This window comes from Hibiscus syriacus, unplaced genomic scaffold (genome assembly GCF_006381635.1).
Source record: "Hibiscus syriacus cultivar Baekdansim isolate YM2019G1 unplaced genomic scaffold, ASM638163v2 tig00111005_pilon, whole genome shotgun sequence".
In the NCBI taxonomy this organism is placed as follows: domain Eukaryota; kingdom Viridiplantae; phylum Streptophyta; class Magnoliopsida; order Malvales; family Malvaceae; genus Hibiscus; species Hibiscus syriacus.
Window position 1 is genome coordinate 894,734 of NW_024062949.1, and position 23,508 is coordinate 918,241.

General features: G+C 31.8%; 2 protein-coding genes and 1 non-coding gene across 3 annotated transcripts; 2 read left to right on the forward strand and 1 right to left on the reverse strand.

Annotated features, from left to right (window-relative positions):
- Positions 1-14,859: 14,859 nt before the first annotated feature.
- Positions 14,860-15,758, forward strand: LOC120149431. Its single transcript, XM_039162217.1, has one exon. It carries the CDS (start codon positions 14,919-14,921, stop codon positions 15,675-15,677), a length of 759 nt encoding a protein of 252 aa, XP_039018148.1. The 5' UTR covers positions 14,860-14,918; the 3' UTR covers positions 15,678-15,758.
- Positions 15,759-18,801: 3,043 nt separating this feature from the next.
- TRNAY-GUA lies at positions 18,802-18,889 on the forward strand. The gene is given in 2 exon segments: positions 18,802-18,838; positions 18,854-18,889. It is a non-coding gene; the product is annotated as a tRNA-Tyr (tRNA).
- Positions 18,890-20,515: 1,626 nt separating this feature from the next.
- LOC120149520 lies at positions 20,516-21,786 on the reverse strand. Its single transcript, XM_039162280.1, has 3 exons — positions 20,975-21,786; positions 20,813-20,890; positions 20,516-20,521 (listed from the first exon to the last, which is right to left on the reverse strand). Exons 1-3 carry the CDS (start codon positions 21,692-21,694, stop codon positions 20,516-20,518), a joined length of 804 nt encoding a protein of 267 aa, XP_039018211.1. The 5' UTR covers positions 21,695-21,786.
- Positions 21,787-23,508: the final 1,722 nt, after the last annotated feature.

Sequence of the window (23,508 nt, forward strand, 5' to 3'; positions counted from 1 at the left end):
ATTCAATGAAAAAATTAGAAACTTTTAAAGTTCAGTAAATACAATAAGAGAGAAGTAAAACGTAGTGATGAAATTTGTTATTTACCCTGCAAAATTTTAGAGGATTCACTTAAATTTACAAAATTTTAGAAGAGATAAAAATAAATTTTATAAAAAAATATTTAAAATATATAATAATTTTAAAATTTTAAAGGTAACCAACGTCTGGGTTTGTCCCATCTTGGTCCATTCATGAATGTAGAGATTATAAAGGTGAGATGGTGGAGGTTATATATATAATACTGGTACCAACTACCAAATGACACGATTGATATGCACAATAAAACAATAAAAATCCCCAAAGCTGAGATTTCAGTCTGTGAAGCACTGAACTTTGGATGCCTTTTGACTTTGATGAAACTGGGGAATAATGATTTGGGTGGTGAAATTCTGGGCTTTTGTCAGTTCCATTTATTTGATGCTTAGCCTTATTATCATCCCCTTTTCTTCGTACGGAACCTACTTGGAAGAAAGATTTTCCAGTTGCACATTGAGAGATGGAAATCTCAGAAGATCTAATTCACCCTTCAAATATAGGGTAAAGTACATGAATATAGCGTTTTTTCTCGAAAAATTACAGGTGATCGTATATTTATCGATCTAACATCGGTCATATTATATTTTTTTGATTTAACACCCGTAGCAGTAAAGCGCGTCCCCTGTCATGCGCTATATGCTGATTTGGCACCACGTGGGGTATAGAGTGCCTCCTGTACCGCGCTATACGCTGACATGGGTTACACGCCCCTGATCTGCTATTCATTATAAAATGGTCACTTGACTATTCATTATGTTCTAAACTCGTCATTTTCCGTTAGAAAAGTGACAGTTGTTTAAGCTGAACGTCAAAATTATTATTCGGATATGATAGTCATTTGAGATTCTATGATTATATTTTATTATATCATAGTCAACAGGTTAAAGTTCGGCTCAAAATATTGTCAATTTTTAATGAAAAAGGACGATTTTGAAACTTAATGAATAGTCAAGTGAATATTTTGTAACTTTTAATAGTCGATAGACTTAATAAAGCAATACCATATATAGTCTAGGGATCATTTGTGTACTTTACCCTAAAATATATTTATTTTCTTGTCTTATACCTTTAAAGGATATATTATTTTAGATGTCCTTGAATTTAAGAGTTGAATCAAATTCACTATTAAATTTAGGGTTAATTACACGATTGATCATTTATGTTTGTATTTGTCCACTTTTCTTCACTGATTAAAAAAACAGAATACGTGGTCACTTTCGTTTTTATTTAATTAAAATGAGATAACTACGGTCTACGAGTTAACAATTAACAGATTAGGTGACGTGGTATTTTAGTACAATCACACATTTTGTCATTGTTATTTACATATTCTCTCAATTTAGTCATACTTTTAATAAATTAAAATAAATCTAATCTTCCAATCGATTGGCGACACGTGGCACTAGTGATATGTGACATCATTCGATTGGATGATTAAATTTAGGTTTAATACAAAAATAAGTTCCTAGACTATATCTAAAATTGACTTTTGCTACCTAAAGAATTTTTCGTTAAAAATATGTGCCTAATGTTTTATCCATTACACTTTTAGGTTCCTACTGTTAAAAAACCCGTTAAGTGACACGTGTAACATTTATATTTTTTTTATTTTTTTGAAATAAAATATTTTTTAAAAACATTTTTTTTAAATCTGAACATGACATGGGTTAGTTAGCGATTTTTTTTAACGGTGGACACCTAATAATGTAACAGAAAAAACATTAGACACCAAAAGTCAATTTTGAGTATAGTCTAGACACTTATTTTTATATTAAGTCTTAAATTTATTTAAAACATTACTAAGTTGAGAGAATATGTAAATAATATGGATCAAATGTCTGATTATACCCAAAATATTTAACAACATTTAACTCGTGATGACCACATCTTAATTAAATAAAATCGAAACCATTAAGGTAAGGTATTACAAAGCAGTATATGTTCTAAATACTCCCAACCATTTAACAATCAACACTCAATCACTCTATAGCAGTCGTTGGTGTTTGAATCCCGTAATATCTAAGGATAACAACGATTCCTTTAACCACACATGTAAGTAGGTTCGTGCGGATAAAAGAGTCTAATTGTTTGATGAGAAGCAAACTTGAGCACCACTTTACATGGACAAAGGAAGAGGAAAAGCAGCAACGAAAATTAGAGGAGCCATCAATCAAATCCAATCTAATTAAGGTATCTAAGTGAGAAAGTATATGGAAAGGAAGAAGAGACGAGGAATGAAGGATCTAATATGGCGTAGGAAAAAAGAGAAGATGGCATCAAATCCGATCTCTTTAAGCATATGATATCATGATGAAGATCATTCACCATATCAGTATCCTATTCCTATTCCTATTCCTATTTCTATTCCCATTCCCACGCTAAATTTTCAGCAGAATTAAGCATGTGAGTATACAACAACAGTGGCCAAGTGAAAAAGGTTTTGATTTTTTTATTAGGGTAAACTACGCATATAGTACTTAAATTATCCATTTTGGTTTGTTTTAGTACCTAAACTTTTATTTTGTTTAAATCATACATAACGTTTAGTTTTTGTTTTGTTTCAGTACTTGTCACTGAAAGTTTAATGCGTTTAGTATTTAAACTATTAATTTTGGTCCATTTTTGTACTTAAACTTTCAATTTTTTTTAAAAAAATTTAATGTTAAGTTTTTTAGCCGGGAACTAAAATGAAACAAAAACTAAATGTTAGGCATGGTTTTAAAAAAATTGAAAATTTAGGTACTAAAATGTAATGGTTTAGGTACTATACGTGTAATTTACCCTTTTTATTATAATTATTTGGATAAACTACGCGTTTAGTACATACACTATCAATTTTGATCTATTTCAGTATCTAAACCTTCAATTTTTTCGAAACCATACTTAACATTTAGTTTTTGTTTCATTTTATTTCCCGTTAAAAACTTAACATTAAATTTTAATTTTTTTTTAAAGTTTAAATATTAAAACGGACCAAAACTAATAGTTTAAATAATAAATGTCTTAAGTTTTTAACGACTGGTGTTAAATTGAAATAAAAATTAAATGCTACGTATGATTTTAAAAAAAATAAAAATTTAAGTATTAAAATAAACAAAAACGGATAATTTAAATATAATTTACCCTAATTATTTTGCAGTGAGTTGATTCTTTCAAATCATATCACCAGCTTTCCTTTCGCTTTCGCTTTCCTCAAATAAGCGTGAAGAGACCAAACTCTTCCCTACACACACACACACACACACACGAGTGTAAATGAAAAACTAAGTGCTGCAACTGAACCTTGATTTGTCCACAGTGGTGGCAGGTCCGATGAAGTGAGAGGCCTCTCACGCTCACTGGTGGCCGTAGATTGACGTTTTCATATGAGGTCCTACAACATTTATTACGTAATCAATATTATTATTTTTATTTAATACATCACCGCTCAAATTTAGAAAGTATATAAATATAAGGGTAAAGTATATAAGTAATCTCCAAACTTTTAGGGTGTTTTCATTTTGGTCACTCAACTTTTAAAAATTGCAATAGTGTCATCAAAATTTTGGTTCTTTTTTATTTCTGTACTTCCGTTACCTCCGTTAATTTTTTTCACTGAAGTGACATGTAACTCCAGTCAACTCTCTTCTTCTTCTAAACCTGTTCTTCATCTCTGATGAATCAAAAAACTCCATTAAAACATACAAAAATTCAGCAATTTCAACCACGATTTTAACATAACTTTCATCATGAGCCATTGCTTGATATAAACTATCCAAAGCTTGTCTTTTCATCTCTGCATCACCAATCTTTGCAAGCACCAAGGCCTGGTTTTGAAGCAACAATGGCGAAACCACTGCTTAAAATCCCAACAGCGTAAATCCCAGAAATATTCTTCACATGGGAATCGAATTTAGCAGCGATGACATCAAGGTTGGTTTCCATCAAGAGCTTCCCGTTATAAGAAAAATCATAGCTTGAACTAGAGGTTTCAATGGCCATCAACCCAAAACTCAACTCCTCTTAGCCTTTTTCGAATAACTTGTCATTTAACATTGAAAACTTTGATAGATTGAGAAAGAGAAATCAAAGAAGATATATCCTCCATAACTTGCTTTGCTTTTTCTTCTTCACCCATTTTGTTGTTCTACTCACTTGTATTAAACAAACCAAATTTTACTTTTGATGAAAGGAATCAAATGAAGGGCATTGGTTGTATATCTATGGATGATTTCACCTTGTTCTTTTTAATTTCTTTCATCGATCCAAAGCAAATAAAAAAATTTCAGATTTTGCAACGAATCTTTCTTTATTGTGGTTCAAATGGATTTCTTCTGCAACTTTACTTTTGTTTTTTGTGAAAAATGAAAATGGAGGGAAAGGGAAGAGCTTTGGATTTTGCAGAGATAAACTCAAAGCAAAGTTGAACAATTTAGAAATTGGGGAAATTGTAGGATTCTTAGTGATTTTAGGGTCTTGCATGGTTTGTTTTGATTAGGTTTAGTTTAGAAAGAAGAAGAAGAGAGTTGATGGGAGGTTACCTAACACGTCAGTAAAAAAATTAACTGAGGTAACGGTAGGGACAAAAATAAAAATAAACTAAAAATTTAATTATTGCATTGCAAGCTTTAAAAATTTAGTGACAAAATACAAACGTCTTAAAAGTTCGAGGACTATTTATATATTTTACCCTAAATATAATGCTTGTTATCATCTTAGGACCGATTATATACTTATTTTCACCATGTAATATTATTGTCGGATCCAAAAATAAAAAAAAAATATAGGTTTAAGAATTTGATATGATTTTTGAAATAATGAGTATGTAATTCTTTTTTTTATTATCACATTAAATTAAATTTAATCATTTTTCCAAGCTAATAAGATGCATTTGATCTGAGCTCAGTGCATCCACCCCTGGTATTTTTTATTTTATACCTTTAAATAATTCGAGGTATATGATAATAAATTTTAAAAAATTGTAGAAATCTTTATGACTACTATACCAAATGATTATTTTAAATAAAAATAACATTCTTATAAAAATATATAAAATATTTTTTCTTTAATTTTAATTATAAAAATATAAAAATTATAATGTACTAATATTACAAATGAAATATCTATATATATATATATATAGGGATCATAAATTTTTAGATATTCAAACCTAGTTTGACTCACCATAAATAATTTGGATACAAAATATTAATTAGCTGACCCTTATTCCCATATGTAATGGGGTAAGGGGAGGTAAAATAGTAGGCTGTCCCCAATGTCAGGTTGAAAGCAGCTTCCGTGGGAGACCTCTTTATTATGAAATGCCTTCCGTTGGACTCGATCCCACGACCTCAAGGTTAAGAACCTTATGCTCTACCAACTGAGCTAGATGGTCATTTTATTTATACAAAATATTGTATTTTTTTATTTATATAGCTCACAATATATAAATTTCTTATAATGAAGTGCGTAAAGGTTTATATAAAAATATAATTGTTTGAATGTCGATTAAGTTTATAATATAAAAGAGAACGCAAGAGTAAACATAGAAATTAGGATAAATTAGGCGTTTAGTGTCTAAACTATTGGTTTTTATATGTTTTAATACTTAAACTTTCAAAATTTTCAAAACTATACTTAAAGTTTAGTTTTTGTTTCATTTTATTACACTATTCAAAAACAATTTTAGAAAAAAAATAAAAATTTAGGTATTAAAACGAACCAAAACTGATAATTTAGGCACCCATAACATATGAATCAATCATAGATACAAAGCAATGAGGGAGAAGCATGGCCATGGCCATGGCCATGCCCATGAAATAGTAGTGCATCATATCATTAGTCTGAATTCCTCAAAGCTGATAAGACCATGACCCAAGCATTCATCAATGGACTAAAATCTGTATGTAGCATCTTAAAGTGACTTAAATTGTATGCATAATTAAAATTATAGTAACATAGTCATAACTTTCTTTGATATAAGTATTTTTTTTTAAATTAGTAAAATAATAAGTATCAATTTCAAATCGGTACTGATTTTGGTGTTTTACATATAAGGTATATAAACAAATCTAACCCTTCAATTTTTACACAGTTATTCACTTTGGTCCTACTCATTTATTTTAGTGTAAATTGATCTTCGTCTTTTCGAGGGAAAGTAATAAAAATATAGTTTAAAATGTAATGCGGAGACTACATTATTGATCATTTCATTTTAGAATTGTACATTTTTCTCGTTAGATTGAAAAAACATAATATTTGGTCACTTTCGTTTTTATTTTAGTAAGAAATTGTCTCTTTTATTTAATTTATTCACCAACAACAATCAAAATTCCAGTGACTAGACATTTAAAAGTCGATAAGATAAGTGACCGCATATTAATTGAATAAAAATTAATATGATCACATTTTAATTAAATAAAAATGGAAATGACCATATAGTAATTTTTTTTGAATTCAATGAGAAAAATATGTAACATTTAAATGAATGTGACCAATCTTATAGTTTACCCACAAAATCTATGTGGGTTAATGTTACAACGGTCCAACTATGTTTAGGCCCAGCTGAGGGCCTACCTATATAAGAAGAAAGAAAACTCCTCTAATCAATTCAAATTTTATAACGCTCTAACGTCTCTCTCCCTCGTTTTCCCCCTCCAACGACGCTCTTTTTACTTTCTCCGGCGGCCGCTTAGTCTTCCTCGCGGTCTTGCTCGGTTGTTCATGATTTGTTTCTTCCTCCTGTTGAGGAGCTGAAACAATTCGCAGATGACTCAATTTCCTCCTAGGCATAATATCTTCAGTAAAAAAATAACAATATCAATAACTAGTTACAATAATACTATTAACTAATATATTATAAATTAATCGATTAAGATATAAATCTTATTACATTGTTATGCCATATTACTTTTCATAAATTTCTTCATCTATGTCATTCCAAACTCATTGGAATTGTGAACTAGTACTAGTGATAGTTTCATTTAAATTTTGTGCGACAAAAGGCAAAGTTTCCTATCTTGTTTCAATGTCATTTCTATTTCCATCTCTGATGCCTATAAAGGCTCTGGGTGTATTACGGAGTACAACATAAGAACCCTTACCCATTAGATTGTGGCAACAAAAAACTTCTTTGACGTGAGAATAAAATAAATATGGCACGTCCATCCACTGTAGACCAGTGCGAATTAATTCAGAGAAGTTCGTCATTGTAAAACCTAATTGATCTCTTTAATGCCTCGAGTAGTAGTTACATCAGTCCAATCACACCGAATTAACACAATATGTACTCTATTGCGGCATTGTTTTCTAAAAGCCACAAAATATTTACCTTATTGTGTTGTTTGTTAAAAAAATGCTACGAACTATGTCCTATTGCGGCGTTTGTTAAAAAAACGCCACAAACGATGAGTCTATTACGACATTTGTGACATTTTATTTATAAACGTCGAGATAAGTGTAAAATTAGTGGCGTTTGTTCTCAAAACACAGCTAAAAGCACCGTTACGGACATATTTTGTAGTAATGATATTTTCTTACCGTCTCTAATGTATTTTGCTGACACCATCGATACTCGTCGACGTAAAATTTTAACTTAAAATATTATATACTTTGATAATATTTTTTATTACAATTTAAAATGTTAAGTGTAGTTTAATATTTATTCATTCTACGGAAAAAATTAATATTTACCGAAACTTAATAATATTTTTTAACTTACCAATATTTTATTTTACATTTATTTTACAATAGTAATGGACCATATACTTAAAATAGCAATAGAGAAAACTTAGGTATCCGCCTTGATAAAAAAAAAAACTTTAGACACTTGAAATGAATAAAATGTATGATTTAAAAACTTATTTTTTTTAAATTAAACTATTATTTTACGATGTTCAAACATATTAAAGCATGTATTAAACACTAATTCATCTTTCTCAATTCATGGAATTTTCTTTGGAAATAGATATTGTCGGAGCCGTCTTTCGGTTGGGCCTGAAATTGGGCTTCGACTGGAATTGATTGGGTTAGGAGTCGTCACCGACCATTTTTAGACGAACTTAGGTGGGTCGGACACCATCTTACCTGATCTTCGTTGTACCAGAAACGTGTCGGGTTCGGGAGTCGGTTACAGTCAAGGAATGATTAGCACCCTTGAACCGCCCTTTCGGTACCAATTAATTTTCCGGTTTTCTTAGTTGCGAAAATTTAAAATTTAAATTAAAATTTAGAAATCCGATTCAAATTGCTTACCTTTGATTGATTGAGATGATTACTGAAAAAAGGTCAAAATGATGTTAAATTGGAAAAAATAAATGACTAAGTAAATAAATAAATATCAAATAAAAGGAGTAAAAATGTTAGAAATAAAAAGTGAATCAAAGAAAAATAATAAAATAAAAATATTAAATAAATTAAGAGAAAAACATAACAAAAAAATGGAAGTAAAAAAATAAAAAAAAAATCAAAATATATTAAACAATCCACACAAAAAAAAGTTTTAAATTTTATAGTAAATAAAATAAATATGATGTGAAAGAAAAAAAAGAATAATAATAATTAATAAATAAATAAAAAATAAAAATTTAAAGTATTAAATTGAGAAAAAAAAACCAAACTCCAAAAAAAATTAGAAGGTTAATCCACAAAATATAAACTGTGACTAAATTGAATGAATTAAGAATCCAGAGGTAAAATTACAAATGGTGGTCGTATTGTAATGCGACTCAAACTATCAGGGACTATGGAGCGAATTTAAGAATCTTTTATTTGCAAAATTGTCCCTGGTATATAAATACCCAAAACTCTCTAATCTCTCTTCATTCTCACCATTTCCCTCAGATATCATCCTCTCCCCTCTCACCAGATTCTCTCAACTCACCCCTCCCCGGTCGAACGTCGGCCACCATCTGGTGGCCTCTCCACCGCGCCGAAAATCGCTTGCGGCGGCTGAGAAACCAACACTCACCTAGAAGCTTCTTCTCGTCAACCTGAAGTTGAATTCGTCCTCAAAACCACAAAAAAGCCACTAGATCGGAGTACATCTAAGCCGAAAGGTTTTACCTTTTCGTCGTTGTTTCACCGTTTCACGATGACTGTTGGTTTTCTTCCTTTGTCTTGCTTACTATATATGTTTGCTTTGATTTTTCTGCCGTGGGGCTTCGGCCTTTGGGTTTATATTTTGTTGTGTGTTGTTTTTGAGTTCGTGGTGGCTCGATGATCCACTGTTGATTCGGTGGTTCTGTTTTCCACCGGTGGTCCTCGATTGTTTTTGTGTTGGTACGATCGTGTGATGGTTGTTATGTTACCCTTGTGGTTTTTTAGCTGATGATGGTTTCTGGTGGGTTTTTTTCTCAGTCGTAATGTTCCTCGTTGTGTTTATAGCCCCCTAGTCGGGGTTGTTCTGTAACATCCCAAACTATGGGTTAGTGACTTAATTGTAAAGTTTCAGAATTTGGTGATTAAAGTAGAAGAATGGATTAGTTCAATGATTTATCTGGAAATAAATCCAAAAAGTTGCTAGTAATTATTAAAGGAATTAAAGGGCAAAATGGTCTTTTTATCTAAAAGATAATTATCTTATCTCTTTATTAAGAGATAAGCATGTAGGGAGATATTTCTCCAGAACTTCTTCTCATTCTTCTTCCTCTCCTCCCGTATCTCCAAGCTCAAAGGTGAGTCTTCTACTTAGTTAATTATTTGTTAAGTTTAAGATTGGGTTTTGATCATTAGATGATAACTAAGCTTAAGGAAATCTTAAGTTATCTTAAGATCAAAAGATAAAGGAGATAGAGAAGATTAAAGATTAGAGGTTCTTGAATGAAATATTAGAATAGAGTTCATAACAAGAATTGAAAGTTGGATTTGACTTGTTATCAATCTAAGTAAGAGATATGAAGTAATAGAATTAGATTTGAAACATGTTGTAAAATTGATGTAATTATTAAATTACATATGGAAGATAGGATTTTGAGGTTTAAGATGAAATAAATGAATATAGATTGGTTTAAGGATGTATACTAGAGTTAAGAGTGAAAGAGGGGATTAAACATGAAGGATTTAATCCAAAATAAATGATTTTTGGGTTCAAAAAGAGGATTATGGGCAGAGTGCATCGATGCATATTCATTGTGCATCGATGCATCAAGGTTAAAACCCAGAAATTTGTTTGAAGGTGTATCGATGCATTGGTAGTGCATCGATGCACTCTTTTAAAATAAATACATCGAATGCAATTCATGCATCGATGCATAAGTAGTGCATCGATGCATCCCATTAATAATGAAACATCGAATGCAATTGGTGCATCGATGCATAAGGAGTGCATCGATGCATCTCAGCAATAATACAACATCGAATGCATTTTATGCACAGATGCATCAGTAGTGCATCGATGCATACCTTCATTAAAAGATGAAATTGACTTTTCTCTTGGTCTAAAGAGTGAACCATTAGAGTATATTAGTTATGATACTGATATAGATCTATGTATGATTATGTAGATATAGAACGTGGTCCTGTTCTGAATCAACTGAAGGATTAGAATCGAATCAAAGCAAAGCTAAGGTGAGTGCAATTTTATTTGTACTTATATTATTGAATAAACATTTGGCTTGCAATGAGCCAGTGATGGAGTTACTATGGTAAGAAGTAACTCCTAAAATGTTATTTGATTGGTGATCAATGTTATGATTTGTGTGATTATGAGATATATAAGTTATATGGAAAGTATATGTGAAATAAGATATGAGCTTATATGAATATGTGATATGAATAAAGCTATAAGAAATGATTTATGTGAATACATGCATTTGTGATGCGTGTTATATGATATTAGATATATGTTTACACATACATATGGTATGTGACCGAAGAGAATGAACATGTGATTATAAGATCAATGATTACACGTACATTTGGTACGTGACTGAAAAGAAAAGATATATGTTCATATGAAAAAGGATATGAATAAGTAAATTGAACTGTTATGAATGTTAATGTCCATGTTATGTGATAAGAGAGCTAGTGGTATAGTTGGCATGCCAAGGGTCGAGGGTTTACCTATGTTCTTCGGGACATATGGACTGTTTACCTATGTTCTTCGGGACATATGGACTGTTTACCTATGTTCTTCGGGACATATGGACTGTTTACCTATGTTCTTCGGGACATATGGACTGTTTACCTATGTTCTTCGGGACATATGGACTGTTTACCTAGGTTCTTCAGAATCTATGGACTGGTCATTCGGGACGAATACTGAACTAAGGTTCGGTGCCCCATGAGGGAATTGATACGAGCTGTGGTGACAGCATTAGTGCACAACCTCAATGTACTCACATACCTTAAGTTCTCAATAGTGTACATTGGCTAATAAAGAGATCAAACAAACATATTGAATGTGATATGTATACGATGGGTTTATAAATGGTTATCAAAGGTAAGTGGTTTGAAATGTGTTACATGAACCATATGATGTTATGTGTGTTTCTTAATGATAATGATGGTATATGTTTATGTATGATTTATGTTATATGAAATATTATATGTTTTATATGCCTCACTAAGTCAACGACTTAGCGTGTGATTGTTTCACACGTAGATTTCGAGAAGAGTAAAGAGTAATGCGGAGCAAGACAGGTCAGTTCTCCTTACCAAATGCCAGATCAGAAAATATATGTACTGTATATAGGGTGTAGTTGGCATGTAGTCTAAAGATATAAATTGTATGAACTCTGATATATTTTGTAAACGTTTTGAATAAGTTAAATGTTATAAAAGTTTTTAAATTACTCACTATTTTATACGAATAAATGTTTGAAAAGTCAATGTGACACTTCGGACTCGTATCCCGGTCGGATACAGGTTGGGGGTGTTACATGTTCTCTGTTTGTTTCAGGGCCCTTCACCCTGTTTCCCGACTAAATCGGGATGGTCGGTTGTTGTTAGCTGAGGACTCGGGATAGTGCAGTCCCGGGGATCTCGGCCGGACTGTTGGCCGTTTGTTCCATGCGACGCTGACTGAGACTGTGAAACCCTAATCCTTTACTAAGCTGGTTCAGGTCTGTTCCGGTTGGACTGCTACTGTCATTGGACCCAAAACATATCTTGGACTTGGACCCTAAAAAAAATGAAATTAATAATAATAATAATAACAAATAAAAAAGTAAATAAATAAATAATATATATATATATATAACTATTTTCTAAAAATCTATATAATATATATTTTCAAAATTATTTTAAAAGTATATATATTATAATTTTTTAAAAATGTTTTCAAAATTATGTAGTTTTAAAAAATGTTTTTAAAACTATATATTATATAAGTTTTCAAAATGATTTCAAAACTATATAATATATATGTTTTCAAACTTTTTTTTAAAAACTATAAAATTTTCAAAACGTTTTAAAAAATATATAATATATATATTTTTAAAAATATTTTAAAAACTATATATTATAATTATTTTCAAAATGTTTAAAAAAATTATATAATATATAAATGTTTTCGAACATGTTTTCAAAACTATATATTATATATATTTTTTCAAAAAACCATTTGTAAACTATATAATATATAGACATATATATAGACATATATGTAATAAAAAATAGACGAAAATAACTGTCTACATATATATATATATATACATATATTGTTCGGTAGATCAACTAATAGTTATATATATATAAATACATATTATTTGAACATGCACATTTGTATTCCAATGTGCATTGTTGGGAAAAGGATAATAAATAAAAAAATAATAGACAGGGGAAATTCTATATGTCGGCTATGGACAGGGTATTCTGAAGATTCAGTTGTTTTCTCTTTAGTAATGTCTCCTCACAAGTTATACCTAAGATTTTATATTAAGGAAAATGAACTTAATTTATAAAATTTCACGAATAAAAAAATTATATAAAAATCTAAATTATATTATAATTTTAAATTTATAAGAAGACTGATTGCTCTAGCTCACTCCCCGATCCGCTTTATTCAAAGACACATCCCTTTGTTATCTCTTTCATGCCATTTTTCTTTATGAAAAATAATCACGTGCGGCAGTCTTAATATATGATTAAAAAATGTGTTTTCGGTTTTGTTATTATTTAAATAGTAAAATACGTAAAAAATTACTAGAAACATTATTATTTCTATCAGTTTTGTTATTATTGGACGTTTTATCGAATTTGGTAAAGCGTTATCGGTTTTATTATTTTTTTCTACCGATTTTGTCATTATTGAATATTTTAACGGAAATGTCAAAAAATATTGATGTTTTATGTAAAAATAATAATATTTTATTTATTTTTTTAATTTTATTATTTAAATAATAACAAAATCGATAATACTTTATTTTTAACCATATTAAGAGTGTCGCAGTGTATAACTTCCCTTCCTCCCGTCCCTTCCCTTAACTTCTTTACCCAATAATGTGCTTAGCTCTTTTTATGTAAGAATTTTTCTTTTAAAAGCACTGAGTAAGCTCTATCAATCAACATGTTGTTTCTACCAATTGGACACCTTGAAAGCTCTTTTTCTTGAAAAAAATTGATTGAAATTCCATATAATTGCCTTCCAATTGACTTCAACAAAGTGAAGTTTTAGTACCAAAACTAGTAGTTTTAGTCCATTTTAGTATATAAATTTTCAAAAAAAAATCAAAAATCATACCTAACATTTAATTTTTGTTTTATTTTAGTATCATGTTATAAAAACTTAACAGAATGACTTGTCAGCCACTTTGTCTATAGTTGTCTTCTATCGTATCAGTCGGTCGATAAAACACAAACTTTTCAACCTGCAGCTTTTCGACCATCTGAATGTGATTTCAACTTCTGTTTCGTAGGGAAATGCCTCATTCTCCCCCAAATCGACGATGAACTCTTTGACTTTTTCCTCCTTTGATCTTCGTCATCAACCGTCGATGGGCTTGAATTGGACTATGTTGGTCGGCTCATTATTCTCTCATGGTTTACCATTCAGATTGATCGTTCGTCCACTGAAGCTATGCCCCGGCATCCCATCCATCAAGTTTTTAACGACGAGATACTAAAATAAACAAAACTAAACGTTAAATATAATTTTAAAAATATTAAAAGCTTAGACACCAAAATAGATCAAAACCGATAGTTTAGATATAGTAAGTTTCCCAAAAGTTTTTTAAAATTAAAAAGCAATTTTCATTTGTATAAGGCAATGAAGGTTGGATCTGACGGTAGTAGAGGTCAATTGGGTTGAAAAAAAAAAGCCAAATCTGGCACGAGTTTCATCTTGTGTCAAACCAACCTGGCTTATCGTAATCAGGTCAGCCAGTTTGCTGTACTCAACTTGTGGCTTGCTTAGATTTGGCTTTAAATGGGTGGAAATAGAGAGAGAAATAAATATATAAAATATTTTATTTTACTGATATATATATATATATATATTTAATTTAAAATAAATACAAGATAATAAAAATTATTCTCAATTATTTAACATTAAATATTTATATCTTTGATATATGATACTCAAAATTAAAATCTTAAAAAATAATAATAATTCTTTAATTTTAAATTTTAAGGGGTTAATCCCGCAGTTGTTTGATGTGATAAATTAAAATTCAATTGCCAATACAATTAAACTGAATTATATGATACTTATATATTACTGTTATTTTAATAATTTGCCTATATATGGCATTATCTTAATTATTTATATATTATTTTTTGACAATAATTATTTATATATTATATATACACGTAGATCTGATCCAAGTAATATTCTGTCCAAATAATAAAGATTTCACCTACCGTTCGCCATTGTTGCAATATACCCCGAAACATGTTTCTATGGCTGAGCTAACGGTGCCGAGCTATGGCCATTGAAGTTTTGTCAGAGATTTCAAGCCCAAGGATCTCGTTTTCCGATGATCTCGACGGCGCAGACTCCGTTGAAGAATGCCACCATCAGAGATTAGACACATCGCTGCTGAATTCATCGTCGGATTTCGATTTCTGCTTCAATAATACTAGTTTCGTTCAAGAACTACCCTCCGCCGATGAGCTCTTCTCCGATGGCAAGATTCTACCGATCGAAGTCAAGCGAAAACCTTTCGTCCCGAGACAAGTTCATCGTCAACCGGAGACGGTTGCGGTTAGTTTCCCGACGGACAACTCGGGGAAGATCAAAAGGTTGAAAGAATTCCTATCGATGAGCATCGACGCCGCGGACAACAAGTCCGCAGCAATATCTTTCTGGCAGTTCAAGAGAAGCAGCAGCCTCAACTGCGAGAGCACTCGGAGCAAAAGCCTGATCCGATCACTCCAATTCCTCACGCGCAGCAATTCCACCGGTTCGGCTCCGATTCCGAAAGAAACCCAACAAAAACACACTTCCCTGAAGCAGCCATCTTTGTCGAGAAAATCATCGGCGTCGAGGACGTATTATTACAGTTACGGTAACTCGACACAAAGGCCGCCATTAAAGAAGAGCTGTGGAGCACAAGGGAGTACCGGTGTTCGAGTCAGCCCTGTTTTGAATCTTCCGCATCCGATCATTTCGAACGTGACCGTAAACTTTTTCGGGTTGGGTTCTCTCTTCTGTAATGGTAAGGTTAAAAGGAAGAAGAGATGAAGGAACTTCTACAGTTGGGTTCCATGAAAGAGATGAATCGGATCATATCAGAATCACATGGGGGTGGGGGTATATGGTTCCAGTGTTAATGTGAGTGAAAACAATTCATGAAATTGATGATGATGATGCATATGAACATGTAATTATTGTTATGGACTTGGCAGACAGGTCATCATGGTATTTCTCTTCTTTCATAAGTTTTTTCTGTGTATAGATCGAAACATCAATCCTTCTTGCTGATGTTGTTCATTAATCAACGAGTTATTAAATGTGCTTTGTTCTTTTGATTGGTTTTAAAAACTTGCAATTCAATAAGTAATTAGATTGGGACCATGTTAATGTGTCTTTTTGTTTCTAGCTTGATCCAAAAGCGATAATTAAAGATGAACATGAGTCGGATTTGAGTATACAAACGTTGTTAATAGATTAATAAGGGTAAAAAGTTTTTTTTCTCGAAAAAACAAATAATATATCTCAAAATTAAAATCATCGAATGATCGTAATATTCATTAAAAGATCAAAATTTTAATAGATTCTCATCGATTTTATATAAATTTTATGAGATATTAAATAAATAAATAAAAAAATATAAATGTACTAATATCATGTCAAATAATAAACAATGACTGATATGATCCACCAAAATAATTTATTTTTATGAGATAATATAATTGCACTTTATTTATTTATTTATTTAGTTTATTAATAGGAAAAGTATAAAATAATATATGTTTAAAGATAATTTTTAATTTTTTGATATTGAACGCTTATACTCATAACATCTTGGTTTGTGTAAACTTTAAATGATTTAATGACAAAAAGTGTACACTAAGGTGGTGTTTGGTTGGATGGAATCACTTGGAATTGGGGGAATTGGAATCCAATTTCACTACTTTCTCATGTTTGGTTCAAGTTTTCCAAGGGAATTGGAATCTCTCATGACTTCAACTTTTCATCAAACGATGGAAAGTGAATTCCATCAGAGAATGGATGGAATTCAATTCTCTTGTTGGAGGGAATTGAAATTTGACCATACTACCCTCATCAATCTTTTGGTAACTTATTCATATAATGAATAAAAATACTTTTTTTATTATTTCAGGTCGGGTCGGGTCGTTTTTTTAAATGTGATATTCGGGTCGGGTCGAGTTCGGGTTTAGAGTGAAAAATACCCGACCCGAAAATATATATAATTTTACTTTATATATTTAGGAATAATTACAATAATACCCCTCTATATATATATTTTTTCAATTAAGTCATTGTTTTTATTGAATAAAAATATTTTTTTTATTATTTCGGGTCGGGTCAGATTTCTAATTCAAATATTCGGTTCGGGTCGGGTTTTTTAAGTGTGATATTTGGGTCGAGTCGGGTCGGGTTTTTTTAAGTGTGATATTCATGTCGGGTCGGGTTCGGGTTTAGGGTGAAAAAAACCGGACCGACCCGAAAAATATATATAATTTTACCTTATATATTTAAGAATAATTACAATAATACCCCTCTATATATAATTTTTTTTCAATTAAGTCAATGTTTTTATTGAATAAAAATATTTTTTTAATTATTTTGTGTCGTGTCGGGTTGGGTTTCTAATTCATATATTGAATAAAAATAGTTTTTGGTAACTAATTAACATACTCCGATTGGAATGTATTGAAATATTGCTCTATCTTTTGGTAATTTATTAACATATTTTGATTGCGATGATTTTAACTTATGATGTTTATTACCATGATTTTTATAATTTATTAAAATGAATAATCAATCAATAAAATGAAAATTTAATAATTTTTTATAATATATTACTACATGTAAGTTGTAAAACAAACTAAAATAAAACAAAAAAACAAGAAGAGCAATTCTGTCATTTTACATTACTGAAATCAAATTCATCTGACATGTCTGCGAACCAAACAGAATATGGAATTGGATTCCAATTCTATTTCCTGCCAACCAAACTGAATATGGAATTGGATTTCAATTCCTGACAGATTTCAATTCCCTCATAAACATTCCAACGAACCAAACGCCACCTAAGAATCTGGTTCCAGATTCTCACATCAATTTCTTTTATCACAGAAATCACTTGATTCGTGTACACTTTAAATGATTTAATGATGAAAAGTTAATCCAAAGATTTTAGTGACATATTAAAACTTTATAGTTTAGTAACCTAAATGATATAACGCTTAAAGTTAGTGACTAATGAAGTAGTTTACCCTAAATAAAATGGTTTAAACATATAAAACACTATGGTGCTGAGCTGCTAGCCATCTCGATAATCAGTCACTCTACTATGGTGCTGAGCTTCATCCATGTGGCTGACCAATTACTTGTCCCAAGGGCTAAATTTGGCCCACGTGTGCAATTGAATTTTTAATTGATTTAAATTCATGAGATTTGCATATATCTTATTTTTTGAATTAACTACTAGGATGGGCATGAGTTAAGTTGGGTCGGGTTTTTGAAACACCCGACCCAACCTTAGAATAAGGAATCCTCCACTCGAAATCCGATCTGATCCGACCAGATCAAAACAAGTTTTCATCCGACATGATATATAACTTAAAAATCGACTCAACCAACCCAAAATATTAAAAAAATACTTTTATTCAATAAAAACAATGATTTAATTGAAAAAAATATATTGAGAGATATTATTATAATTATTCCTAAATATTTAAGGTAAAATTATATATATTTTTTAGGTCGGGTCGGGTATTTTTCATCATAAACCTGAAACCGACCGACCCGAACATCACATTAAAAAACCCCGACCCAACCCAGATTCTTTAAAAAAATCCGATCCAACCTGATCGGGTCGGGTCGAAACCCATCGAGTTCGGATCTCATACCCATCTCTATTAACTACTACTATCTAATTTATTAATCGATCAATTCAAATTAAATTTTACAAAAAAAATTATCGTAAGAGATACTTTTTAAAATTTCAATCTTAAAAAAATATAGTGACTCAATCCACTTAACTAAAGAAATTGCATGATTACATACAAGAAAATTTTGTTTCAGACTCGTACAGATAAGAAACTTTTGTTGCAGACTCGATTAAAAACTATTATATATTGATTAAAGTTTTATAATTTTAATGTCATATCAAAATCCGACCTTAGCTCAGTTGGTAGAGCGGAGGACTGTAGTTTGTAATTGCTGAAATCCTTAGGTCGCTGGTTCGAATCCGGCAGGTCGGAAATTTAACAAGTTTTCTTTTCTCGCGGAAATGTTAAGTCCTTATTTTCGTTAGTTTTAGTTTCTCTTTGACCGGAGTTTGGTGTACAATCCGAAACCAAGGGCCGGCGTGGCGTTGTGTTGTGTGGGTTCCATATTCACCATCATTTTAAAATAACTTAATAAGAGGTAGATATTTAAAAATATTTTTTTAGTTGGATACATATATTAATTATATAAAATTTTAAATGAAAATATGTATAAATAAAATTTCAGGATGAGTACTATCCATAAAAATAAATAATTAATTAAAAAAATTAAAATTTAAGATAAACATAAAATATTTTAAAGTTGACATCATCACCCAACAAAAAAAAAAGTAGTTAATCGAACAACCAAGCTGTGGCTATTGTTAATGAGCATCGTTCAAAGCAAAATCAATAGCAAATCAGTCGAGTCATTGAAGTAAATAGATAAAAATAATAATACTAATAAGCCCAATTTTTTTATGTGGCACGTGAATGATGTGTTGTGGATGACATGTAATTGAACCATTAAATAAACGATACTTTAATCTGACACGTAAAAGAAAAGCTCAAAATAAAAATGTTCAATTTAATAATATTCTTAGGGGTGTTTAGTTTAAGTCATCTCATATTATGAGGGAAATGAAATGTCATCCTCCCGTTTAGTTGGCAAACATTTTCAGTCATCGGTAATTTTTTATTCCTAGCAATGGTAATTTGGAGGTATATTACCGGAAATGTAATTACTCTCTTTCCTTAGATATTATTGGATTATCGACGTTTTAGACTAAAATATCCTAAATTTTTTTCAAAAATATCATTCGTTGAATAAAAAATTCTAAGAAGGTTAAATTACAAATTTATCCTTAAACTATTTTAGATTTATAAAAAAAAATCCATAATTAGAATTTTATATGAAGTTAAAGAGTTAAAATAAAATTTTACTCTTCTATTAAATCTATTTATCTTTTTAATTTTGTAAAAAAATTATATAAATTTTATGAATTTAAATTTTTTAAATAAAATATATAAATTAATTATAGTACAATTCAACTTGTTAAAAAACAAATATATAATAAGGATAATTTGGTAAAATATACATTTCAATAATATTTTATTCTATTAACCAAACAATATAGTCTTACATTCCTGCTAAACGAATTAAACACTGTAATCTTACATTCCTGCTAAACGAACAAAACACAAAATACATCATTTCCAGTAATTTTATTCCCGCCGATAATCCTATTTCCGCTGGTAATCTTATATTCCGTGAACCAAAGACACCCTTAGTGTCATTTACCGATTAGAATTAGGATGAAAACACTGTCGTAATAATATTTTAAAACCCTGCCAACTAATGTTGGTATAAGTGGTTGAGATTCAAGAATTTGAGTTTGTAAGGCTAAGTTTGAATTCCACGACCGTCACTCTTGATGTACAATTTATAAAATCTTATGTAAATCTTAATTGGATCTTAACTTACGATCGAATTATAACGCAGTGATCACAATATAATAATAACTCACAGTTTAAGTGAAACTCAAACTCTAAAATTAATCAAAGTATTAATGACTATACTTGAGCATCTACTACCAAATGACAATCAAAGAGGCAAAGACACTATATCTGATTCAATCATTGTAATCACAGAATCAAAGCTAAAACCATTTTCTTCTATTTAAAAACCAACACTTTACTTACAAGTTCATTCACTTGAGGTTGAAGAAGATGAAGATCATAATAAAACTAAAACTAAAGCTTCCTTTTAATGGAATTCCCAGTTCACAAAGGTCTGAAATTTTCTTTCCAGCTTGTTGCAGCTCCGTAATTACCTCTGTAGAGAGCCGGTTATCAAAATCAAGCTCATAAATTTAGATTCTTTAGCACTACATATCAACAATTTCGATTTTTTCTTACCTTACCGTTTTCTCCGATCTCCGGTACCTTGTAGGAATCCGCCGACACCTCCGATAGCCACATTCCGGGAAACAAAGACTTCGACCCAATAGAAGCAAAATTCAAATTTAATGAAAAAAAGGATAAACGATTACGGAAAACAATGCCGGAAAATTAACTCACATCCAGTTGCTTCTGAACGTGGCGTGCCCGTTTCTTCGGTCTACTAGGAGGGCGGCGTCCGGTTATCGCCATGAAGTCCTCCTCGATCTCTTTCTTTGAAAGAGAGACCGAGAATTTCGGTGCTGGTCTTTTCTTATCGGCCGCCGCCGCCAACGGAGAACTATAAATGTTGTTAGCTCCTTCCCCGACAATCGCAGTCTGCGACGCGGCACGTCTTTTCCGGAGATTCCACGGCCTCTTCGCCTCCACCTCTACAGCCGGCGATTCCTCCTCCTCTATCTCTTTTCCCTTCCGTTTACTCTCCTTAAACTCATCGTCAACGGGAACTTCGTCTCTAAAAACCGCACCCATAATATCATCCGCCGCCGTTTTCAGATCCTTCATGATCTCCTCTCTAACCGCCCCGATCCCCTCCGCCGCCTCTCCCGTCGATATCTTCAACTGCCCCTCCCTTCCACAATTGTGTTTCTTGGGACACTCCTGTTCCGGCCGTCGCATTCCACCACCCTGTATCGAAATCCCCAAGGCAGACCGGCGTAGCCGTATCACATGACGACGAGGACGACGCAATGAGTCGACGGGGGCGGAAGCATCATCAGCGAGCTTGAGATGCGTGTGATTGTTCCACTTGAAACAAGGTAGGTTGAAATTATGCAGACGCTTCGATCTCTCGGGTTCCATCGCCCTGTCTCTTTCATTAGAATACACCATTGATCGCATCCAAAAGATAGAGCGAGCTTAAACCTGAAAACCCCAGAAAAAAAAATGAATCTTTTTGTTTGAATTCGCTTATATAGTCGCCGGTAAGCAAAGCCAAGTGATTGAGAGGTTTCGATTTATAGAGATAGAACAGTGCAGGAGATCGATTTTAAGCTTTGACGTCTTTAGGCTTATTTTTCCCTTCAAATTTCACGATTTTGGGGAGTAGGTGTTTCGAATGGACTTGTGGTTGGGTTCGGCCATGACCCAATTCCATTTAGAAAAAACAAAACCAAGTTTTAAACTTGTTTTGGGCCTATAGTGTCGGTCCATCTGTTTTATAACAATCTCTATATGAATGATATGTAAACCACCATGTTATAATAATAATCTTTATATGAATGATATATAAATTATCATGTTAGTATTAGTAACTATTACGTTTGATCTTAGTATTTTGGGCTACCCCGATTTCGTCATTGTTGCCGTCATGGCCATGTTGGAGAGTAAGCTTCATTCCTCTCTTCGAAACCTGCCCAGATCCAAAGCGTCTCTATCGGTTGCAACGACTGCAGCTAATGCAACCCACCCGCTCAACAGGGTGATACAGATCTATAAAGTGGCTGGAATCCTCCATGCCGAGGAAAAGGATTGCATAGTGAGGTCAAACGGCAGTTAAAATGGCTTTCCATTATATCAGTTAGATTAATGTTCCACGTCAGCGTTCCGTTATCCCAGTAACAGTCGTTAACGGCGAGTGACTGATTTGCTATAAATCAATAACGTAAGTGACCAATTTGTTACTTTTGAAACATTAATGGGGAAAACAAAATGTTACTCAAACATTAACGATCGTTTACCTTAAAATTAACTATTGAATTACAGCTATATACATTTTTCTAATGGTTTTTTTGGTGAAAAGAAAGAAAATAAAAACTTAATTAAGCTTGTATATGTGCTGTAATAGAGAAGAGCTTCCTCGGTTCATCTTGCCTCCTCGTAATAGTCGAAAATCATCCATCGAATCCACTTCTGGTAAAAAAACTAAAGTTTGGAAGTAAAAGACTGAAGTCGTTTTAGATTTAGTTTTATCAAATGTCACGTTAAAGAACGAGTAATATGAATTTTAAAGAATGATATTAAAAAAATTAACTCTGATTATAATGTAGAGTATAACTTTTCATAAAATTTTTTTATAAAGATTTAATAATTTTTGGCGATTTTTTTAATTATAACAAAATTATATTAAAAAAATACGAGTGTGTGCAATTTATTGGTAAAAATAAATAAATAATATATATTTTTAAATGTACAGAGAAAAAACTCGATATGGTACATAATCAAGAGGGATGGATCTAGGCGGAGGCGAGTTAAGACGATTATCCTTTTTAAAAAATAATTTTAGATTTTTTATATACTTTTTATTGAGATTTTATCCACCATAAGGTACTCCTGCTGGCCCTCTCCCACCACCAGCGGTTGGAATCAAACAACCGCGTCAGTAGTGGAAAGGCGGAGGAGGCCTTCCTCGTGGTAACTAAAGCCAAGATGGCGCCGTTGAAGCTGGCACCACAAAGGGTGCAGCCGACGCCAACAGATTCGGCGGAGGAGCGAAAACAGAGACCAAAGGGTTCGTGGCCTGCATCTGAGCAAGCTTCAGCCGTTGCCTTTCCTTTTTATGAGCATTTTGGTGACCTCCCAAGGCCTGGGAGTTGGCGAACTCACGGCAACAATACTGACACTCGTATCTACGTTAACCTGTAGGAGTCCCGGACGCTGGAGCTTTGATCGTAGTGATAATTGATTCCGAACCAACGTCGTCTTCGGATACTTGG